Here is a 20,747-nt window from a genome sequence, read left to right as displayed (position 1 = left end):
CAAATTTGTCATGATTATTTAACTGTTATTTTTTGGTGTTAAGCTTTTGCTACGCTGGAATTTTAATATACAGCTAAGATGGTTTCTTACTCAGGATACAGGTTACAATAACCTAAGAAGTGTTATTTACAAAGAAAATGAGTATTTATATATATATTTTTTTTTATTTTGCAGGAGGCAATAAGCTGAAGAATCAACATTTTCGTCTAAACTGGGCATGGATTTCCTTAGAAAAGGAATATTATTTAGTAAATGAAGATTCCAAGTATCTTGATGTCATTCTGAAACGGAGAGGTTACCTTGGAGAAACTTCTTTTATAAGTAAGATCTATTTTAGTCTGAACAATTGCTTCTATAAATCAATGGCCACATAATTCAGAAAAGTCATCAATACATTTATGCCCTTTTAGAATTGATACTAAGCAGAATATAATAGAAATAATATATTGTTTTATCAAAACAACTGTCTTTTGTTGAGCAAGTTGTATGATTTCTTTATTTACATGATGACATTTTCACACACATGGTTGTTTGTTTTGATTTGGGGGGGGGGGAGGGGAGTGTTTTTGCACCCTTCTGCAATTCATTTTCAATTGAACAGCTCAATCCTTCTTTTGATCTGAAACATTAAAACTTCTGTTGGCTTCAATATCAGAAGAGGACCATACAAGCAGAACTGGTTAATCAGCATGAAACTGAAATCCATCACAGCATATCATTCTGAGTAGTTCTCTGGAATACTACTTCTCCAGAAATAACTTTGCTGTTTGAGTTGTTTTTGAAAATATTACCCATGTCCAGGTCGCTTTTAAGTATCTACTGAGAGGGCAACTCCACCTCTTTAGGCAGCCTGCACCATTGCACAGAATCACAAAGTGATTGCCCTGTAAGGAAGTCTAAGGCAGAGTTTCTCCTGACTTACCTACAGCTAGTGGAAAACAGCAGGCACTGATGACAGCCACTTCCTTTTGGGGTTGAAATTACTGATACCGACTAGGTATTTCTCAGTCAGTGTCATCTGCTCTTTGCTCACAAGATGTCAGAAGAAGTGAGGATAGAAGAGTGTTTACCTCTCCTGTTACCAGACATTTTTATTGGAAGTACAAATGGCATATATCCAAATTAAAAAAAGATATATTGGATACATTACATTAAAGCACCTGGGCAGACTCCAGAACAGGCAAATATGTAGAGGGTGAGAATTTTAATTTAAATACATATGTATATATACTTCCTATTAAAAATAGTTTGTAAAATAAGCACATAAGAAATATCTGAGAACTTGAACAAAATTTTTAGTGAATAATCTTTATCCTTTTTGTGTGTGTGTGTCAGAAGAATTCAGAAATAGTTAATGAAATTATTTCCTTTTAAAGAAATTGTTAATGGAATGATCTCATTTAAAGAAATATATTGCCATTTTTACTGTCCAAGCAGGATACTTAAAAATACTGTAACAATAGAAAGCATCATTTAGAAGTCTGTTTCTAAAGGTGCAAATACATATGTAATCCTAATTTCCAAAGCAATTTTATGTCTTCAGAAATCATAGTAGTTTCATGGCCTGCAGAGTCTCCCACAAATAGATAGCAAGGCCGATATTTTCACACAGACTTACAAAAAAGTTGAGATGTTGAGGTCTGCTTCTTGTCCAGAACTATTCTAAAAGGACTGAACGTCCTTTTGTGCCACCTTTCATGGACCAATGTATGTTGTTAATATATACAGCAATAAGTATATAAACATAATATCTGATATATGTCATACATAAACAGCAATTTTAGCAGTTTCACACAAGTTAACTAGTACAGCTAGTACAGTACAGAAAATACAGTTGTATCAATAAGAAAGACAACAATAAACATGTATCATTTTCCAGGCCATTGTGGGATCCAAGCAGTAGGCTCATTATCTTCAGCGAATGTTGGCAGTCAACTGAGGCTGATACAGGAGTTGTTAAAAGCTGTTTGCAGTGTCTGGGGAGTGAAAAGGTGGGGAAAAAAGGAATGCATTATCACATTTCTTTTAGAGAAGGTAAAAGAATAAGAGATGAGTAAAATGGAAAGTTAAGTACATGTTGTTTAAATTAACTACTGTTACTGGCTAACAGCTTGACTTCTGGCCTTTTAAATAAAGAAGTTGTACACAGTTTTCTACCTGTGGATTCAAGTGGAATTTCTGAATTGAGATGACTCAAAATCAAGCAAAAGATCTGACAAGCACTTTGAACAATAAGCCTCTACTTGGCTCCCTTCATCCTGCAGGACAGAATTACAGAGCTTAAAGAACACAAAAGATAACAGTAAAGATGCTTACCAGCCTTGCTGGCCTGTAGGCCAAAGGGTCTTAAGGAATATAAATGTTACATCAACTACTGGCACAAGTGGACAAGTTTTGTAGGGAAAAATGATATGTTTGAACACATAAAGCAATTCGATTTGAAGAAATAGACAAAGGGAAAAGTTTTAAATGTTTTCTAAGAACCTGAGGAAAAACTTTAAGATTTGAATGGTACTGTAGAGTTGGAACAGTGGCCAAGTACATGAGCTAGAGATAGTTCTAAAGGCTGAGGGCCTGTCAGACAACCTTAAACTGGGAGAGAAATCAATGAAAAGCCATTTCTAAGTGCTGTGGATCTGGAGGCTGTCTTGGTGGTGATAGCTGTCCTGAATTTTATCCTGTGACTTTACTATTTCAACTTGACCTGAATTGAAAAGCTTGAGTTTAATGACTGCTGTAACATAAACACCAAAAAAAGAAGATAATGATTTTTAAAAGTGCTTACTATAGTGAAAATGACCACAGTGGCTCATGTTTTACATCTTCTGTCATCATTGTCCCCCTATTTTACCTTTTTGTGTCTGTTTTCTTCAGCATTCCACATGAAGGTTGGACTTTCCAGGTGTGTTTTTTATATTTTCTTTAGAGAAACAAATATCTGGGGGGGATGATTAGGCAACGTGTTATTTAGATATTCTGTAACAGAAGAGAAGAAGGTTAAGGTCTAAAAGGAAAATGTATTGGTCTGTTTTGGTGAGTTACTGAGAAATGGAGACTTGATAGTGTGCTCAGAGTATTTAGGTTTTCTAGTACTTAGTGTTGGATTGGCTAATTCTGTATAAGCTTCCCTTCATAATATTAACTGAGGTACTTTCACTTCTGTGTGTGACATAAGTACATTTATTGAGCAACAACATGAATTGTCTTGAGCAGCTCTGCTACTCTAGTTGTGAAAATAAGTGTATTTTTCATATTTTTAAAGATGATATAAAGAGGGAAAAATACAAGGGATGTTTTTAATGACTTGAGTTTTTGTTTTTGGCAGGTATTAGCACCAGAGATGGTACTGCCAAGAAAGATAAAGACTTCAGAGGAAAAGCCCAGAAGCAGGTGCAGTTTAATCCTGGCCAAACCTCAGCTACGTGGCGAGTACGGATCTTGAGTGATGGTGAACATGAACGTTCTGAGTCCTTTCAAATTGTTCTATCTGAGCCAGTCATGGCAGTTCTGGAATTTCCCTCTGTATCCACAGTGGAGATTATTGATCCAGGAGATGGTAAGAACATCTTACTGACATAATGCTCATATTGCCAATTTGAAAAATGGACGGCAAATGCTAGGAGTAGCAATAGATTGCAAAGCTTACCTTCCCTTATAATATTTCTGGAGACAAATATGGGCATCCAGTAGGGGATTGTCCTGTATCACTTTAAGTGTATAATGAAGATGAAATCAAAGGAGTGTCATCAGCAGCTTCAGTTATTCTTGAAGTCACCTTGTGACCCACCTTTCCCCAGACCCTTAGCTTTAGTTCTTTACAAAGATTTGACTGTCTCTTAACTCCTTTTATCTCCAGTCCTGTGCATACATTATGTGCTATCTCCATTCCTGTAATATGTTATAATGAGCTTTTTATTTCATTTTGTTTACTTTTTAGGTATCATAGATTTTCCAGCCTGTTTTCTTAAATCTTTAGCTGTTTCTCTTTTTATTACATTAAAATATCATACTATTAACATTGATATTTTTTGCACTTACAAATATGCCAGAATGCTTCTAGCTATTTTATTTCTGAAGCCAAATATCTACATGAATAAATATGTCTGTCCTCTGCAGAATCAACTGTCTTTATTCCTCAGTCTACGTATACTATTGAAGAAGATGTTGGTGAGTTGTTTATTCCGGTCAGAAGAAGTGGAGATGTGAGCCAGGAACTGATGGTTATCTGTTACACACAACAAGGTAACAGAATCTACAACATATAACAAACAAAAGCCCAAAAATGGAAAAGCAAGTGAAAAAAATTGGTCCATCTGTTGAATAAGGAAATTGCTAGGGAGTTTTTCATCTTCAGATTCAACTAGAAATGTATTCTATTCATCTTTACAATTTGTCTTAGAGTCTTAATGAATTTAGCTGAAATGTAATTATGTTCTAATCTTCTGCCTCTTGTTAGGAGGGTAAGAAGATCTATGTTTTAACCTTTTCTCAAGATCTTTACCTGACGTCCCTAATATTTGATTAGGTGGTCATTTATATGACCACTTATATGACCATTTATATGACCATTTATATGACCACTAATAAAGTGGTGAGAACTGAAAGCACTGCTGTAGTCCATAATAGCCCTTGCTTCTGTCCTGAAAAAAAGAGTATAAAATAATATTGTTCAGCTGATGACCTTCTCTTTCTTCTACCTACCAACCTCTTATTAATTAAACCAACAGAGTGTAGGACTTCATTTGTTTACATTAAATTGTATCTGGTTATAATTAATTTCTGGTACACTGATATCATTTTTATAACATAATTAGTACACTGATTACACTAAATGAGTATAGGGGTTAATTTCTAGCCCTTACACATTCACATTTAAGTCTTTGTCTTACGATAGATAAACAGTACTCATGGTAGTATTCCTTCTGCCTGGAAAACTGAAAATGAATATGAGGGTTAATATGCCTTCAGTGCATCACATGGTAATAGTAGTTTGTCCAGGGACCTCAAAAATACAGCCTACTTATATATTTCTGCCCATCCGATCACCTAAAATTAAACAGAAATTAAAATGCAATGAAAATAAAGTTCAGCCTCTGTGAGGGGATCATAATAACCAGGGTATGTTTACTGACTTTTTTCATTCTATGCCACAGGAACAGCAACCGGCACTGCCCCAACCTCTGTACTTTCTTACTCTGACTACATATCCAGGCCTGAGGATCACAACAGCGTTCTGCGTTTTGACAAAGATGAACGAGAAAAAACATGTCGAGTAGTGATCATAGATGATTCCTTGTATGAAGAGGCTGAGACCTTTGACGTTTTGCTGAGCATGCCCATGGGTGGAAGAATTGGTACAGAATTTGCAAGCACTCGAATTACCATTGTACCTGACAAGGATGATGGTAAGACATAATGTGATAAAGTTAAATTCCCAGTGCAGGACAGACACTATAAGTAGATTTCCAGTCGTATCAGCATGTAGAAGTTGGATTTTCACACTTTTTCCACAGTTAAAAATATGCTTCAATCAGGAGATCTGGAAAAAGTGTCAGAGACTTAGGGTGGTTTTTTTTAATATTTTGAATTGGTATTTTATGGTTTGAGAAGATCGCATGTACAAACTGAGAAAAAAAATGTCCTTTTCTCTTTGTCGTAGTAACAGGTGTGATCCAAAATATCACACAGCATGAGCACCTCTATATGTGCAATTCTGAGGCTGCATCCACCAGCTCATCAGGCTCACTGATGATTATGCTCTAACAGGCAAGATTAGTAATGAACTAGAAGCCACACACCAGTTGCAGTATTCTTCCTCTTAATACCCTTAATTTATATTCTGCCTAGAATCTCTATGTATACATTGTATGTCTTTCTAAAAAAGTAAATAATCAAAAGACAATTGTGCTGCTTTTGAAATCCCCTCAGGAAAGAAGTGCAAACAGGGTAATGTCCTTTGTTGTTTGAGTGGTCAGTAGTCTTAATGTGTTTCTTTGAAAGAGACATTCATTGTGAATTAGAGGTCTGTGACTGAGGAGGAACAGAAACAGCACTCTACTGATTCATCAGCTGCTGTAGAAAACCTGTGTAAATATTGTTACAGCCTTAAGTCTCTCCTTGCATGTCCCCAGCTTTGGTGTGGCAGCTCTCTAGGAGTAGCAAAAAAGCTCCCTGCAACAATTGCCCGTGTCATTTGTGCATGCAGTTTGGACAGTACAATCTCAACTGTAAATCCTGTAAAAGGAATACCGGGGAGATGTTTTAGCCATGTATCATCAAATGTGAAGATGTCATATTTTCTGAAGCCTGATGTGAGGGATTATCAGGTATATATTGTACTCTCTGAAAGCATGATGCCAAATCATAGAATCATCACAGAATTGCTCAGGCAGGAAGTTAATACCCTTCTAATTGCATCATAAATACTCAGCCTATCTGAACCTTCTCATATGTAATCCTGTAACAAAGGAGACTTTGTTTTCTCTGTGGTCCATGTAAGTAATCAAATGACATGAACACAAGTTTGAAGTAATACTTCATGTAAAGTAACAGATCACTTATCAAATACAATCTGAAATAGAAATTTCGTGTTTATCTTATTTCACTGTTGTAACAAATAGTTTTTTTCTATAGATTTCTATATGGCAATTTGATTTTTCTTTTGTTAATAATTTTAATGATTGCATTAGGATCACAACTTGTAGATAGAAGATACTAAAATAATGGAAGAATAGCTAATATCTCTAGTAGTTCATTAATTAGCTAATTATCCAGCCTTGAAGTATGTAGAACATGTGCAAGTGTAATTATATATTAAGAAAGGTGACATTGCTGCTGTTGAGTCTTTTTTTTTTTTTTTTTTTTTTTTTTAGCTATTTTGATTTTTTTTTTTTTTTTTTTTTTTTGTTGGAAGAGGCTTTTCCTCATAGGCTTTTAAGATGGAGACAAAGAAAATTACGTTAAAAGATTAAGTTAATGGAATACGCAACTTAGTCAGTTGTCCGTGGAAATCTTGTGTTGCTACAATTTAAAGAAGTAAAAACCAAAAAGCAGTTCTTTTGGAGTCAGAGATTTTAGTAACCATGAAACACGGAGAAAAAAAAAATTGAAGGGAAGGATCTATGTAAGTCAGCCACTTCTGGGTGGGCAGAAACATCATTTGATATTAGCCATCTATACCCTCCCTTCAAAATTTAATATCCTATTCATAGAATTATAGAATCACAAGGTTGGAAAGGACCTACAAGATCATCTACTTTAAATGTCCTCGCATTACTTTAGCTACAGCAGACCACTAAACCATATCTTGTAGCTCCTCATCCAGATGCTTCTTGAACACTGCCAGGGATGGCGACTCCACCACCTCCCTGGGCAGCCATTCCAGCGCCTGACCACTCTCTGAGAGAAAAAGTTCCTTCTTATGTCTAGTCTAAACCTCTTCTGGTACAACTTACAACCATTTCCTTGAGTCCTGTTTGTTGCTTGGGAGAAGAGACCAAACCTTGAAAAATTCCCAAGGGAATCCATTACAGAATCACAGAACTGTAGGGATCTCCCAGATAGAGTCCAGCACAGGGCCACAAAGATTCCTCAATCCCTGCAGCAAAACTTGTAGACAAAAACTTTCCTATTCAAATGTTTTGATTGCCGGCTCACTGATTTGGACTCTCCCTTACTTTTTTTCTGTATTGCATGAAAATTTTAAGTTTGTGATGAGGTGGGGTTTGTCCTCTTCTCCTAGGCAACAAACAGGACCCAATGAAATGGCCACAAGTTGTACCCATGGGTTTAATGCTTCTGGCACTTCAGTGCAGCTTTTACTTCCTTTTGTCCTCTCATTAAGTAAAATCTGTGTGAAGCCTCCTCCTTCCTTAGTCTGTGGCAAATGGCCAAATTGGCAGCAAACCAGGAGAAATAGCGTAAGTCAGCCAATTTATGACACATTATACTCCCAGTTTTCTTTACATATAGTTTCTTATTATCAGCTAAAAGGTGTCCAATTTATAATGACAGCCTTAAAAGTTTTGGAAAGTCTTTGTTTGTAGTCTATCACAGAAATAAATAAATCTTATGTCTCACAGCAGGACATCTTAGAGAGGGAACTAGCCACATTTATGATACTTTTCAAGCATCATCTGTTGCTGGCAGTTTATTATATGTGTATGTATGCATTCATGCATTCATTATACATATATGAACTACAGATGCTGAATTACTTTAATCTTCACTTAGCTCCTTAACAAGTTGGTATACTGTCTAGCCTCAGGACCTAGGCTCCTGTGATAGGTAGGGATAATAACATAGGATCTCCAGGCAGTAGTTCGTCGCATAAATTTCTTGTGGCTCCTTTAGGACAGAGGACTCAGCTGCTGGAGCAGCATATCTTTAAGCCCATACCACTGCAGGTTCTTTAACAATTAGCTTAAACATGTATTATTATAATTTATGTGAAAAATGTTATTTCTTTCTAAGATAAATCATAAGGTTATTTAGGTAGATGATATTACAAGATACTATAAAGTATTCACGGAATGAGTTAATGCAATTTTGTGGTTAGGTTTCTTGATATGAGTGTAGGTGTGTGAACATGCTTTGAGAGAACAAAATTCAAAATATTCTTATCGTAAAACTTCTGGTTTTGCAAATATATTTACTAAACTCAGACCCATTCTACACACTGCTTTTTCTAAAGCTCCAAAAGTGAACTAAATATTAAAATATGAAAAACATACTTAGAAATGGCCACATATTATAGCTCAATGTAACATAAGTCCAAATATGCTGCTCAGCTTCTCCTTCCATTTTTGATTGTATGAATTCTCATTTGATATCTCATGTAAAAATCACAGAATGTGAACTACTTCATGCTTGGCAAACTTGTGAGGTACCTTGTGTGTGGTATGTTTAAATACTGCTGCCAAGCCTCCTCATTTATCTTCCTATCTGTTGCAATATTTTCTTCAGAATTTGTTAGTAATATCATTTGCTATGCCTCTTAAAAAAATAATCCAATTCATTTTACAAATAGAACATTTTGAAGAATCTGAATTGTTTTCATGCTTTGTGAGAGGTTCAGACAGTCAAAAAACTCCTTGTAAGCATCAGATGGTTACTGTAGTCAATACCGTCACATTCCAGATATCAGCGTTTGTAATGAAATCCTGATAGTGTGTGCAATTATTTATCTCCTTCTGAAAATGTGTATATATATATATATATATATATATATATATATATATATATATATATCACTGAAAATATTAATTGCTGAAAATCGTGTTATTATTAAGGCCTATCCTTAATTTTCGTGCTGGTGACCCAAAACTGATTGTAACACCTTGCATACATTCTCTTCTGCTATGTTTCTGTAAAGTAGTTTGTAAGGATATCATTTTAAGAACAAAAACTTCCTTAAAAACAAATATTTTCATTCTGTTTCATTGATTTTCTGATATATGTTCAATGTTACACATTTCTGATATATTTATTATGTTCTGATGTATGTTTTGATATATATTCTATACATGTTTCAGATAAATGTTGAAGTACAGACCTATTTCTAACACATGAGAAGCATGTTTGTTTTCCTGTTAGATTACTGCCTTCTGGTGTAGTTGATATACATTCCTGGCTGTATAAATACAAAGGCAAGACAAAGATTTCACTTTTGTGCCAAGAAAACAGGAACTAAAGCACCTACCCTTTCTTTCTGATCATTGTAACTTCATGCCAGTGAAATCATGGGTCTGAACAAAAACCTCTTTTTGAAAGTCCTCTTATTTCTGAAAGAGGAACCATTAAATTTGCAGTAGTCTCTCTCCAGAGTGATTACTGGATTAAAGGTCTGCTGTAAGTGAGCCCACAGTCATTGAGCAGAGTGTTTTCCAGCCATGACCTGAGCAAGACAATGGTTCCCCTGTTAGTAGCTTGGCTTTGCTATTCCTCTGGGGAGCTACTAACACAGTTTACAGGAAATGAGCTTACAAAACACTTGTAAGGATCTGTTTCCTAGGATGAGTAACCATACAGAATGTGTCATTCATTGAAAATACATGCCTCAAAAAGTGTGAAAGACATGCTCAGGAATACAAGGCTAGCTAATTTTGCATTTAGGCATTTTTATTTTTGACTGTGACTGCATGAACAAATAGTGTATGAGGATTCTTGTTCAGCTAAAACAAACATTAGGGTAACATTAATATAAACAAAAATGTTTTTGTCTTTGAAATTTTGAAGTAGATGATCTAAGCTCCATATATCATCAATGAATAGAAGGGAGTGCTTCAAAATTTCAGATTTAATCACTGTGGTGGGTAATCCATTCCACTTTTCCTCCTTGTTATGCTGGCAGACCTTTTGGAATTGCCTGTCTTTGTCTTTGAAAACTGAGAGCAAGCAGGCTCTCACTTAAGTGCTTAAAATGAGATGGAGTTGAAGCCAGATCAAGTCCAGAACTACCCAGACATCAGTATACAATCAAGAGGATTAAAAGAATGAGATTAAGCTTGGAAAAACGTGCTAATCTTTGAAAATACTTGTTTAAGAAAACACAGATATTAGACATATTTTTTCTTTTTTCTTTTTTCTTTTTTTTTTTTTTCTATTAGTATATTCATCACTATTTGATCTTAGTAGCTTTTCTGTATTTTTAAATCTCTAGAAGATGAATTAGTATTTGTCCATCTTGAGAATTTTAGAAGATCCATGTAGGTCTGAAATAGCCCAGTAAGTAGAAAACTATAATAAAAAATAATAATGATATAAGGCAGAATGTGGTGGGTTTCAGCAGTGACAACAGAAAGGTGAAAGACAAGCCACATTCTGGGTGGCCATTCACCGCTGTCACACCACAAAATGAAGAGTGTCTCAGTCAGCTCATCTGTGTGAATCAGATAATGATGGTGACTATGTTGAAAAATAGTGCTTTATAGCAGATAATTTTCTCTATCAAATAGAATTATTGTGCTTTTTGTGTCTGTTGTAGTTTCCATGGAAATAAATAAGAGGCATTACTTTCAGAATGACCTACATAGAAGAATTTCCAAAAACCATATTGTATTCAACTGAGTATTCAAATTATTTCAGATGAAAGCTTCTCAGTCCCAAATATAAATGCAACCACTGACAACCTAATCTCTGTAGGCAAATAACTTAATATTGATGTATGTGTCTGTCTTTGAATATATACACACAGTTAAATACACATCATGGTGAATAAAAATTTTGAAGTGGACCTGAAAGACTTTTCTGCCAAAGCCAGACATTTGCTCAGTTTGTCTTTCATCCTGCAAAGGCTGATGACCTTGATAATGCTGAAGCTAGTCTGTGAGTCTGCGCTGTCATTCAGTAAATACATTAGGTTCCATCAATTTGTTGCAACCTATGTCTAGTTTACCCAGAAGAGAGGCAGCTGCATTTGTTTTCACTGATGTGAAATATTAAGGGATTTGTTTGGTTGGTTTTTAATCATTTATTTTGTTAGTTGTGAAATACAGGGGGAAAAAAAATAAAAATCTTGAGAGAAGAAGATTCTTTTCTCCAAAACTTCTGATTTATGCACAATTCCAGAAGACTTAAGAACTGCTGCCTTCTCAGATTAAGGTTTAGCTTATTAATAACTGAGTAATGACTTTATATCATTTATTGTTAGTTTCAATTAAAATTCTATCCCACACTGTTTGGTTTTCTATAAAAAGAAATAAGCAGTTTTTAACAAAGGAACTCTTTACTATATGCTATATGGTCAGTCAGATTGTCCTCAAGCATTTTGTAAGAATTTCGATTATTTTTTTCCTCTGATTATCCTACAGGTGTCTCCAAAACCTTCCTCAGAAAATACATTCACAATATTTTGTTTTAATGAGCTTAGCTGTAGTCAGAAGCAGGTTCCTCAATTAGAAGATGCTGATTCTATAATGGAAATCATAGATACTTCAGTATATTATAATAATGAAAATTGACTGAGTCACAGAAATGTTAGGCCTAATTTCCCCTTATCATTAAAAACGCTTTGAGTCTACTCCTTTGGGCAACCTGTACTTTTGCTCCTTAGAATCGTAGATTTTCCAGTCACTTCTTTTGAATTTCTCCTTTATGTTGATGAAAGGGAAGAATTCATAATGTCACTGATTAGACTGCTATGATATTTGTTAACTCAAATTTAGTAGACCTTATGTTATATGGCATTTTCCAGCATGTTTGCGGTATCGTAACATTAATGTTTATAACAAATTGCTACTAAACAACATAAAACTCTGGGGAAAGTAGGTGTAATTTCTGCTGTGCAATGGGAAGAGGAAAACTGAGGCAGTAGTTGTGTGCTTACTTCTGTATTTTTGAATAGGAGAGTAAGGATAGCAAAGGGGAGTTACATGGAGGATGTAGCTGGTCTATGTTTTCATTCCTGTTTACTTTGTAAAATTGTTATGGGTAGAAAAGTTGAAGAAGGGAGGAAAAAGTGAAGATAAAAAATATGTTAAGTGGGATAAAGCTTAATCTCCTTTGCTTTTTGCTCTTCTTGCTTATAAACTCTGTGACTTAAACAGTAAGATAAAAGACTATTCACATTCCAGTCTACATGAAGTAAGATTGATTTTGTTTTAAATGTTAGATACGAGCAAACTAAAAATTAAGTATCTGCCCCCTTGGTTAGATGGAAAACATTTGCAAAGTAGTTCCAGTTATATATCTTGTTCCAGTCTAGTTTCGACTACAGAAATCTGTGAGAACATTCTTATTAATCTTTCATTATCTGTATTCACCTTTGTCTGTTTGCACCAAAGTGAAAAATGCAAGGAATTTTCTGGCTTGTGCACAGGACTCAGCTCAAGCAAGTTTAATGAGATAACATATTTGTTTTTGCATCTGCCAACACACAAAATTGGAAACTTAGGAGACAAGGAAGAAAGAACAGTGCTGGTGTAACAATTGCTGTCCCAAAAATGGCCAAATACTTGAAATTAAGCTAAAAATTCCTAAGAAAAAGTCTTAAGCTTAAAACAAATACTTTATTTCAATTATTTAATAGAGTGAAGATATTTCCATTGTCTAACATGGATCTTAGGCTCTCTCATTACCTTCAGCATAAGGTATATACTGACGGGTATGATTACTCTTTCACCAGAACCAGCATTCTACTTTGGAAATGATGAATACTGTGTTGATGAGAGTGCCGGCTATGTTGAGGTACGTGTTTGGAGGACAGGAACTGATCTGTCTAAAGCTGCCTCTGTTACAGTGAGGTCTCGCAAATCTGAATCAAGAACCGCAGAAGGTAAGTTACTGTTTTAGTCTTGTTTCATAATACATCTCAACAACAAATGCTACTACATTTGGTCTTACAAATAAGATGAAATGTACATATCTTAGCAAATCTTTCTTTCTTCTAGAGCAAAATAAACACTTACAGAATTTGCTCTCAAACTAACTGGAATAGGAGCAACTTTAAGGTCCAGAACTGAGAGAAACCCTTTAAATATTTGTATAAAACATTGTCCCACAAAGGCAGTTGATTATTGTCTCAACATCAGACACAGGCTTATAAACCCTGCTAGCATGCACCATTTCCGCCCTTACTCTTTCTGTAGACAATGAGAAAGTACCTAGAATCCCATTTTGTAGGAGGATTGCTACAGCTGTGTGGTCCAGTGGTGCTTTGGTAGAATCTTCATTTGCAGAATCAAATTTGAGTGTACGTTAGTATTTTTTCAAACTGATATTTGAGACAGCCAAATACAGACTTCATAAAAAGAACAGTTATCTTCCATAGTTTCTTATCCTTAGCATAATTGGACAGTAGAGTTCATCTTTTCAACTAATTTCTAGTCAGATAAAATTGTGTAAAACTTGATGCTTAATTGAGTCATGTGGGGAATCTGAGCACTCACCATATTATTTCTCATGAAGAATGAAATTTGTAGTCTAAACAGAATATATGATTGCTTCATACCCTAGTGCCTCAGTTGAGAGGCCTAGGTCTGGGTACAGCAACAAGGACTCTATGTCCATCTGATGACCACAGAATAATAGAATCATAGAATTACTCAGGTTGGAAAAGACCTCAAAGATCATCAAGTCCAACCACAGCCTAACCATAGTACCCTAACTCTAACAACCCTCTGCTAAATCATATCTCTGAGCACCACGTCCAAACAGCTCTTAAACACATCCAGGGACGGTGACTCAACCACCTCCCTGGGGAGCCTATTCCAGTGTTTAACTATCCTTTCTGTATAGAAGTGTTTCCTAATGTCTGACCTAAATTTACCTTGGTGCAACTTGGGGCCATTTTCGCTCATCCTTTTGCCAGATGTTGTCAGATAGAAAAGACCTGCCCCATTCTCACCTTTCACATACTGGAAGAGAGCAATAAGGTCTCCTCTGACAACATTTGACAAAATAAATTGAAATTCCTTTTAAAGGAAGAATAGATTTAACTAAAATTATCTGTTTAGTGTTATATATGTTGGATATTTTTTATTTTTAATTACATGTAATACTGTCTATTTATTTATTTTAATCCCTTCTCCACTGGTAGCTGGAGTAGATTATGTAGGTATCAGTCGTAATTTGGATTTTGCCCCTGGAGTCAGTATGCAGACATTTCGTGTGGTAATTCTGGATGACCTTGGACAACCAGTGTTAGAAGGAACTGAGAAGTTTGAGCTTGTGCTAAGAATGCCTATGAATGCTGCCCTTGGAGAACCCAGCAAAGCTACCATCTTCATCAATGACTCAGTCTCTGATTGTGAGTTAATCTCTTTCACATTTTTACAAGAGGTAGATGACTGCAATACACAGACAGCACATGTCCTTTTGGATCATACCAAGCCAGTGAACCTACATCTTTCAGCCGCAGACACTTTGTTATGTCAGTTGCTGTGTAGCTGCATATGTTATATACCTAATGTGATGTAACACAACAAAATTTGAATTAGGGGAGCAAAGATCTGAATTTCTGCAATAATACTTTACACATGCTTTTTATATTTCTGTACAGTGCCTAAGATGCAATTTAAAGAACCTGTATATGTAGTCAATGAAAACGACGGACAGATTTCTGCCATGATATACAGGAGTGGAGATATCCAATACACATCAACTGTGAGATGTTATACAAGGCAAGGTTCAGCTCAGGTAATGATGGACTTTGAAGAACGTCCTAATACTGATAATTCCATCATCACATTCCTTCCTGGTAAGCTCTTGATCCTATTTTAGAAGTCTTCAGTCTACTATGTTTTGTATTGTTTTGTTTAATTTTAGTTTTAAATTTCTTCTTATAAACTAATACCAAAAAGACTGCTCTGCTCCAGGAAAGTTTTAAGGAGATCTGAAACCAATGGGAATTTTAAAGACATTGGAATAGAATAATGTAAGTGAAGATGCACACAGTTGGGGAGTATCTTAAAATAAGCTTCCAATTCTTGAAATCCAAGAACTCTAGAATAAAATAACCTTTAGTATTCCTGACAGTTTCTGTTTTACAGTTTCATTGTGCAAGTATTTGATTCTGAAATACACATTGTGAGTGAATTCACTGAAAAGAAATATAAAGATAAAACAAAAGGAAAAATACATGTAAAGTGGGTATACAAACATGAACTTGTCTAAGAGAAATCCCAAAACAGAAGATTCCATTAAAACAGTTGTAACAAGTACTCATCCTGCATTCACTGTTATTGCTCACTAAATTGTATGGTACCAAGATAGTGAGTTGGCTGTCTTGGCCAGAAGTATCCTGTTCCTTCAGTCTGAAGAAAAGTGTTGTCAAAGAGCAGAGAACACCTAAGATCTGCATGATATTACCTTCAGAATGATTGCAGGTGAGACTGAGAAGCCTTGCCCGCTTGTGCTTATGGATGACACTTTTCATGAAGAAGATGAAGAACTACGTCTGGTTCTTGGCTCTCCAAGAAGTGATTCATCCTTCGGTGCCTCTATTGGTGAACAAAATGAGACCCTGATAAAGATTCGAGATGATGCAGACAGTAAGAAATTATTTTATTATTATTATTAGCTTTTGCAAGCTAATGTGCACAAGTGTGCTCTAAATGTATTTTTCCTATAATTACAGAGGCTATTATTAAATTTGGTGAGACCAAATTTAGTGTGAGTGAACCAAAGGACACAAGACAAGCAGCAGTTGTAAAAATCCCAGTGATTCGTCTGGGGGACACATCCAAGGTCTCTGTTGTGAGAGTTCATACAAAGGATGGATCTGCTATTTCTGGAGAGGACTATCACCCTATATCAGAAGGTAAAGTCAGTCAGATGTTTATCACATTCTATGATCTGTGGGATTATTGTTATGCATTATAATTAATTATTATTAACATTGTAGTATAATATTTGAACAACTTAATAATTTCATTAATAGAATACTCTGTACAACCACACCCATTCATAGCTTTTGCTGTTTGGATTCAATATGGACATAATCCAATGTGGTACACAAAAATCAAATTCAGTTGAAATTCCAGGCATCTGTAAAGACATTTACAAAATAATTGTGGCTCTTTTGAAGATATCTATAGCTTGAATAATTGGGAAAAATGTTTGAGTGTCATCTTTTGTTGTATTACCATTACTCTGCAAAGCATTTAATCATAGATTGTGAAGTTGTTTCTCAAGCAACTCAATAAGTTAATGGTTTATTGCTCTATCTAGGAATTAATATATGTTTCTATTTTTCTGTTCTACTTTCATAATATTTAAACTTTCTTTCTGTATCTCTGCAATTCACTGCCCACTGCTCCATTCTAGTGATGAATGAGGAGAGAAGCTGTGAAACAGAATGAGAAATTTCATAGCTGATAAGCTTCTTTCTATTAGTAGCCCACCCACATGGTTTGTTGAATAACTAATAGCACCATGTATTTTCTGTCTTCTATAGTTAATGATAATACATGATATTAATCTGTGTCTTAACACTCAGCTTTCCGTGCTGGAGTGTTTTCATGGTTTGGGATAAACTATTTTGGTGTCCAGGTCAGCTTCAGGATGGGACTTATTTCTGAACATCAGCAACAGCACTGCAACATCTTCAAATTCCACTGAAGGAGAAGCATTTCTCACTAGTGATATTTGAGTAGAAAAATGTTAGCAATTAAAAAATTATCACACTGGATGTTACTAACTCCAGCCACTTTGTCTCCTGTATTTCAGTCTTGCTCATTCCTCCTGAAAGCCACAGGAATTTTTTACGTCAGCTAACAATGATGCTGAAAGTGCTACTTTATGACTTCCAGTTTTGCTTCACTGGTCTCTCCCTTTCAATCCTTATCATCTATGCCTTATTTCTGCTTTCATCCTCTGCTGTTTATTGTGTTTGTCCCTTTAGAGTAGGGTTGTGTTTCAGTATACTAATTAGAATGTCACTTTCTGTGAGGCTTTTATTTTCTTCTGGTCTTCAGTTTTTGTTGGTAATTTATGTGCCATCAGTACTTCAATACTTAGATCCTTCAAATAATAAAGGTTGTAGAAATCATGGAATCACAGAATGTTTTATGTTAGAAGGGTTCTCTGCAGCCATCTGGCCCAGTCCCTGACCCATCAGGGACACCCAGAGCAGGGTGTCCAGGGCCACGTCCAGGTGGCTCTGGGAGATCCCCAAGGAGGAGACCCCACAGCCTCTGGGCAGCCTGTGCCAGTGCTCCATCACTGCACAGCACAGAAGGGCTCCTGGTGTTCAGAGGGAACCTCCTGTGCTCCATTTTGTGCTCATGGCCTCTGGTCCTGGCACTGGGCACTGCTGAAATGAGCCTGACTCGTTGCATCCTCCCTTCAGGTATTGATAAACACAGGCTCAATATGAGCCACCACTGTGCCTTTGCAATCATGAAGGCAAACCACATTTTGTGATGCATTAAACACACCATAGTCATCTAGTAAAAATAATTGAGTCTCCCACTATATTTTGAATTAGTGCATCCTCACCTTGAATATTGTGTGCAATTCTGGACTCCACAATATGAAAAGGATGTTAAGATATCAGATCCAGAAGTATATCCTATGAGGTAAGGCTGAGGATTCTTGGGTGAAGAGGATGCCAAGAGGTGACCTCATTTCTCTCTGCATCTTTCTAAGAAAGGGAAGCAGAAGGAGGTGCTGAGCTCTGCTCCCTAGTAACTCCTGGCAAGACGTGTGGGAATGGTAAAAAGCTGTGCCATGGGAGGATCAGACTGAGCATTAGGAAACTTTTCTTTACTGTGAAGGTGGTCAAACATTGGGACAGGCTTCCTACTAGGGTGTTTGGTGACCCACACCTGTCAGTATTCAAGACGAATTTGTATAATGTTCTCATTAATATGCTTTAACTTTTATTTAAACCTGCAGTGGTCAGGCAGTTGGACATGATGATCTCTAACAAAGCTGTTATTCTATTCTATTCTATTCTATTCTATTCTATTCTATTCTATTCTATTCTATTCTGTTCTGTTCTGTTCTGTTCTGTTCTACACTGATAAGCTTCTCTCAAGCCTATGGAAAGATCACTTCTCTTGAAATGCACGTACTTCTTCTGTCTTGTTGTGTTTATAGAAATTGAATTTAAGGAGGGCGAAACACAGCACTTTGTGGAAATTGAAGTTCTCTTTGATGGAGTTAGGGAGATGAGAGAAGCCTTCACTGTTCACCTGAAACCTGATGAGAACATGGTTGCTGAAATACAGGTAACAAAACAATTCCAAGACCTCAACAGCAAAATCTCTAAAAAGATCTTCTTACTTTTTGATTTCACAGCTTTATTCTTCCCTAGAAGTTTGTGCGAGCCATCTTTGCTTGTATTCTTAAAAGACAAATGCAATCCCATCTGACACTGTAGCACATACACCAAACAGTTTGTTGCCATGTTCATGCGGTTCTAGAAACAAGGACAGTCCATGTAAAACAAATTTTCAAGACACCTTTCCAGATGCATCCTTTTATGAATCATCACTAAAAATCTTGGAAACACTGGATGGTAATAAAATGTATACCCTATACTGTAAAAAGAACAGCCAGGTGAAACAGATCTTCTGCTGTCAAAGCTATGTTCATTTTTATTTAGCGTTATATTATGCATTCTTTAAATATAAATGGTATTTTGCTTTGATTCTGCATATTGTCCAGGGTCTGCTATCTGCAGTGTTCAGAAAATGGAATAATAATAATAATAATAATAATAATAATAATAATAATAATAATAACTTTCAGTTTGATAGTCTGCAATATACTTTCCAGTGCCTCAGACTTTTTTCAATAGCTCATACAGCTGAGTTCTTACAGCTTACCCTGGGAAAGTGTTTCAAAATCTATACATATTCTCAATCAAGGTCTAGCTTGAATTTCTTCATTTGTTTAAAACTTCACAGAGAACTTTTTTACCTTTTCATTATCAGACAGCCAAGGCCATTGTTTACATTGAAGAAATGAACAGCATGGCAGATGTGACCTTTCCTTCTGTCCCTCAAGTTGCATCTCTTTTGATATATGATGATACTTCTAGAGCCAAAGACAGAACCAGTCCTGTAGCTGGCTATCCTGTCATCTGTATTACAGTGAGTATCTCTGTGGAAAGATGGAACAACACCAGTATATGGATTTTGTTCAAAGGAGCAGTAGAATTACAGGCAATCAATCATTGTTAATCATATTGTTGTGAGTCACACATGAATTTAAGCTAGGACAGTCCTAAGTGCTAATATATTTTATCTGGATAGCAAATGAATTTTCAGGAGAACAATAAACACTTGGTCATCACTAAGAACAAGTTTGATACTAAGAACAATTTTGTTCAGTGTCTGTGATTATATCAACTTACTATTTTCTACATTTCATTGTGTTAAAATCACTGGAGATAACCAGTGACTCATCATTTTTAATGAGTGTCACAGAATGACAAATTACTGCTGTGTTTTGGAGTTTTCTTTTGCGTTGAGGAAGTCCTTCTGCATCTTCAGTTTCTCACGCCATTCATTACACAAAGGTCATGAGCTGAATGGTTTTCCTAAGTACAAAACCAAAAGAAATCTTGAAATTTGCAGAATTAGGTCAGAGTATGATATCCAAGTTAAAGTAGCAGGTAGAAGTGTAGTTTGAACCTCCTTAGCTGTGTTTTAACCCCTCAACTATAATTTAAAATTCAAGTTTTAATTTCATTTAAGCGTAGTTATATCTTCCTTTTAATCCACCCTAATGGCAATAAAAGCATCACAGCCAAAACAAGTTAATTGTTTGTCACTGGAGTTATCTGTTCTGCTGAGTTTGTAACTATTGAAAAATTAAATTTCCTTTGCCATAAAGCAAATAAATAGTTACACATCTGCCTTATTCTGCAGGCTTGCAATCCTAAATATGAAGACTTTGATAAGACTGGTTCAATATGTGCTAGTGAAAACATCAATAATACTCTGACACAATATCGATGGCTTGTGAGTGCACCCACTGGTCCTGACGGCGTTACTAGCCCCATGAAGGAGGTTGACTTTGATACCTTCTTCACTTCATCCAAGATGATCACACTTGACTCCATTTACTTTCAAGCTGGTTCTCGTGTCCAGTGTGCAGCTCGTGCTGTCAATTCTGATGGGAATGAGGGTCTTGAACTTATGAGCCCAATTGTAACTATAAGCAAATCAGAAGGTAAGTTATCACCTATTACAAAATTCCTACAAAATCAAATGACATTATAAGGCATTTTCACACTTACAGATAATTTCTTTTACTGTATAATCTATTGAATGAGTAATTTCCAGCCATCAAGCTGA

General features: G+C 35.8%; 1 protein-coding gene across 3 annotated transcripts in view; it reads left to right on the top strand.

Annotated features, from left to right (window-relative positions):
- Nucleotides 1–20,747, top strand: part of FREM2 (FRAS1 related extracellular matrix 2) — a 106,384-nt gene that overhangs the window by 60,510 nt on the left and 25,127 nt on the right. For 2 of the 3 annotated variants that reach the window (XM_015851908.1, XM_015851909.2), the window contains exons 3-14: nucleotides 175–321; nucleotides 3,326–3,556; nucleotides 4,117–4,242; nucleotides 5,154–5,405; nucleotides 13,124–13,273; nucleotides 14,537–14,746; nucleotides 14,999–15,196; nucleotides 15,825–15,989; nucleotides 16,076–16,258; nucleotides 18,541–18,671; nucleotides 19,380–19,538; nucleotides 20,319–20,622. In XM_015851908.1, coding sequence (XP_015707394.1) covers nucleotides 175–321; nucleotides 3,326–3,556; nucleotides 4,117–4,242; nucleotides 5,154–5,405; nucleotides 13,124–13,273; nucleotides 14,537–14,746; nucleotides 14,999–15,196; nucleotides 15,825–15,989; nucleotides 16,076–16,258; nucleotides 18,541–18,671; nucleotides 19,380–19,538; nucleotides 20,319–20,622 — 2,256 coding nt within the window. Of the gene's footprint in view, nucleotides 1–174; nucleotides 322–3,325; nucleotides 3,557–4,116; nucleotides 4,243–5,153; nucleotides 5,406–13,123; nucleotides 13,274–14,536; nucleotides 14,747–14,998; nucleotides 15,197–15,824; nucleotides 15,990–16,075; nucleotides 16,259–16,936; nucleotides 17,489–18,540; nucleotides 18,672–19,379; nucleotides 19,539–20,318; nucleotides 20,623–20,747 lie in introns of those variants that run through there. The other variant, XM_015851910.2, reaches the window with a different exon arrangement.

Source organism: Coturnix japonica, chromosome 1 (assembly GCF_001577835.2).
Source record: "Coturnix japonica isolate 7356 chromosome 1, Coturnix japonica 2.1, whole genome shotgun sequence".
NCBI lineage: Eukaryota > Metazoa > Chordata > Aves > Galliformes > Phasianidae > Coturnix > Coturnix japonica.
The sequence above is the reverse complement of the archived record's forward strand: the minus strand, read 5'-3'. Positions and strand labels throughout refer to the sequence as shown.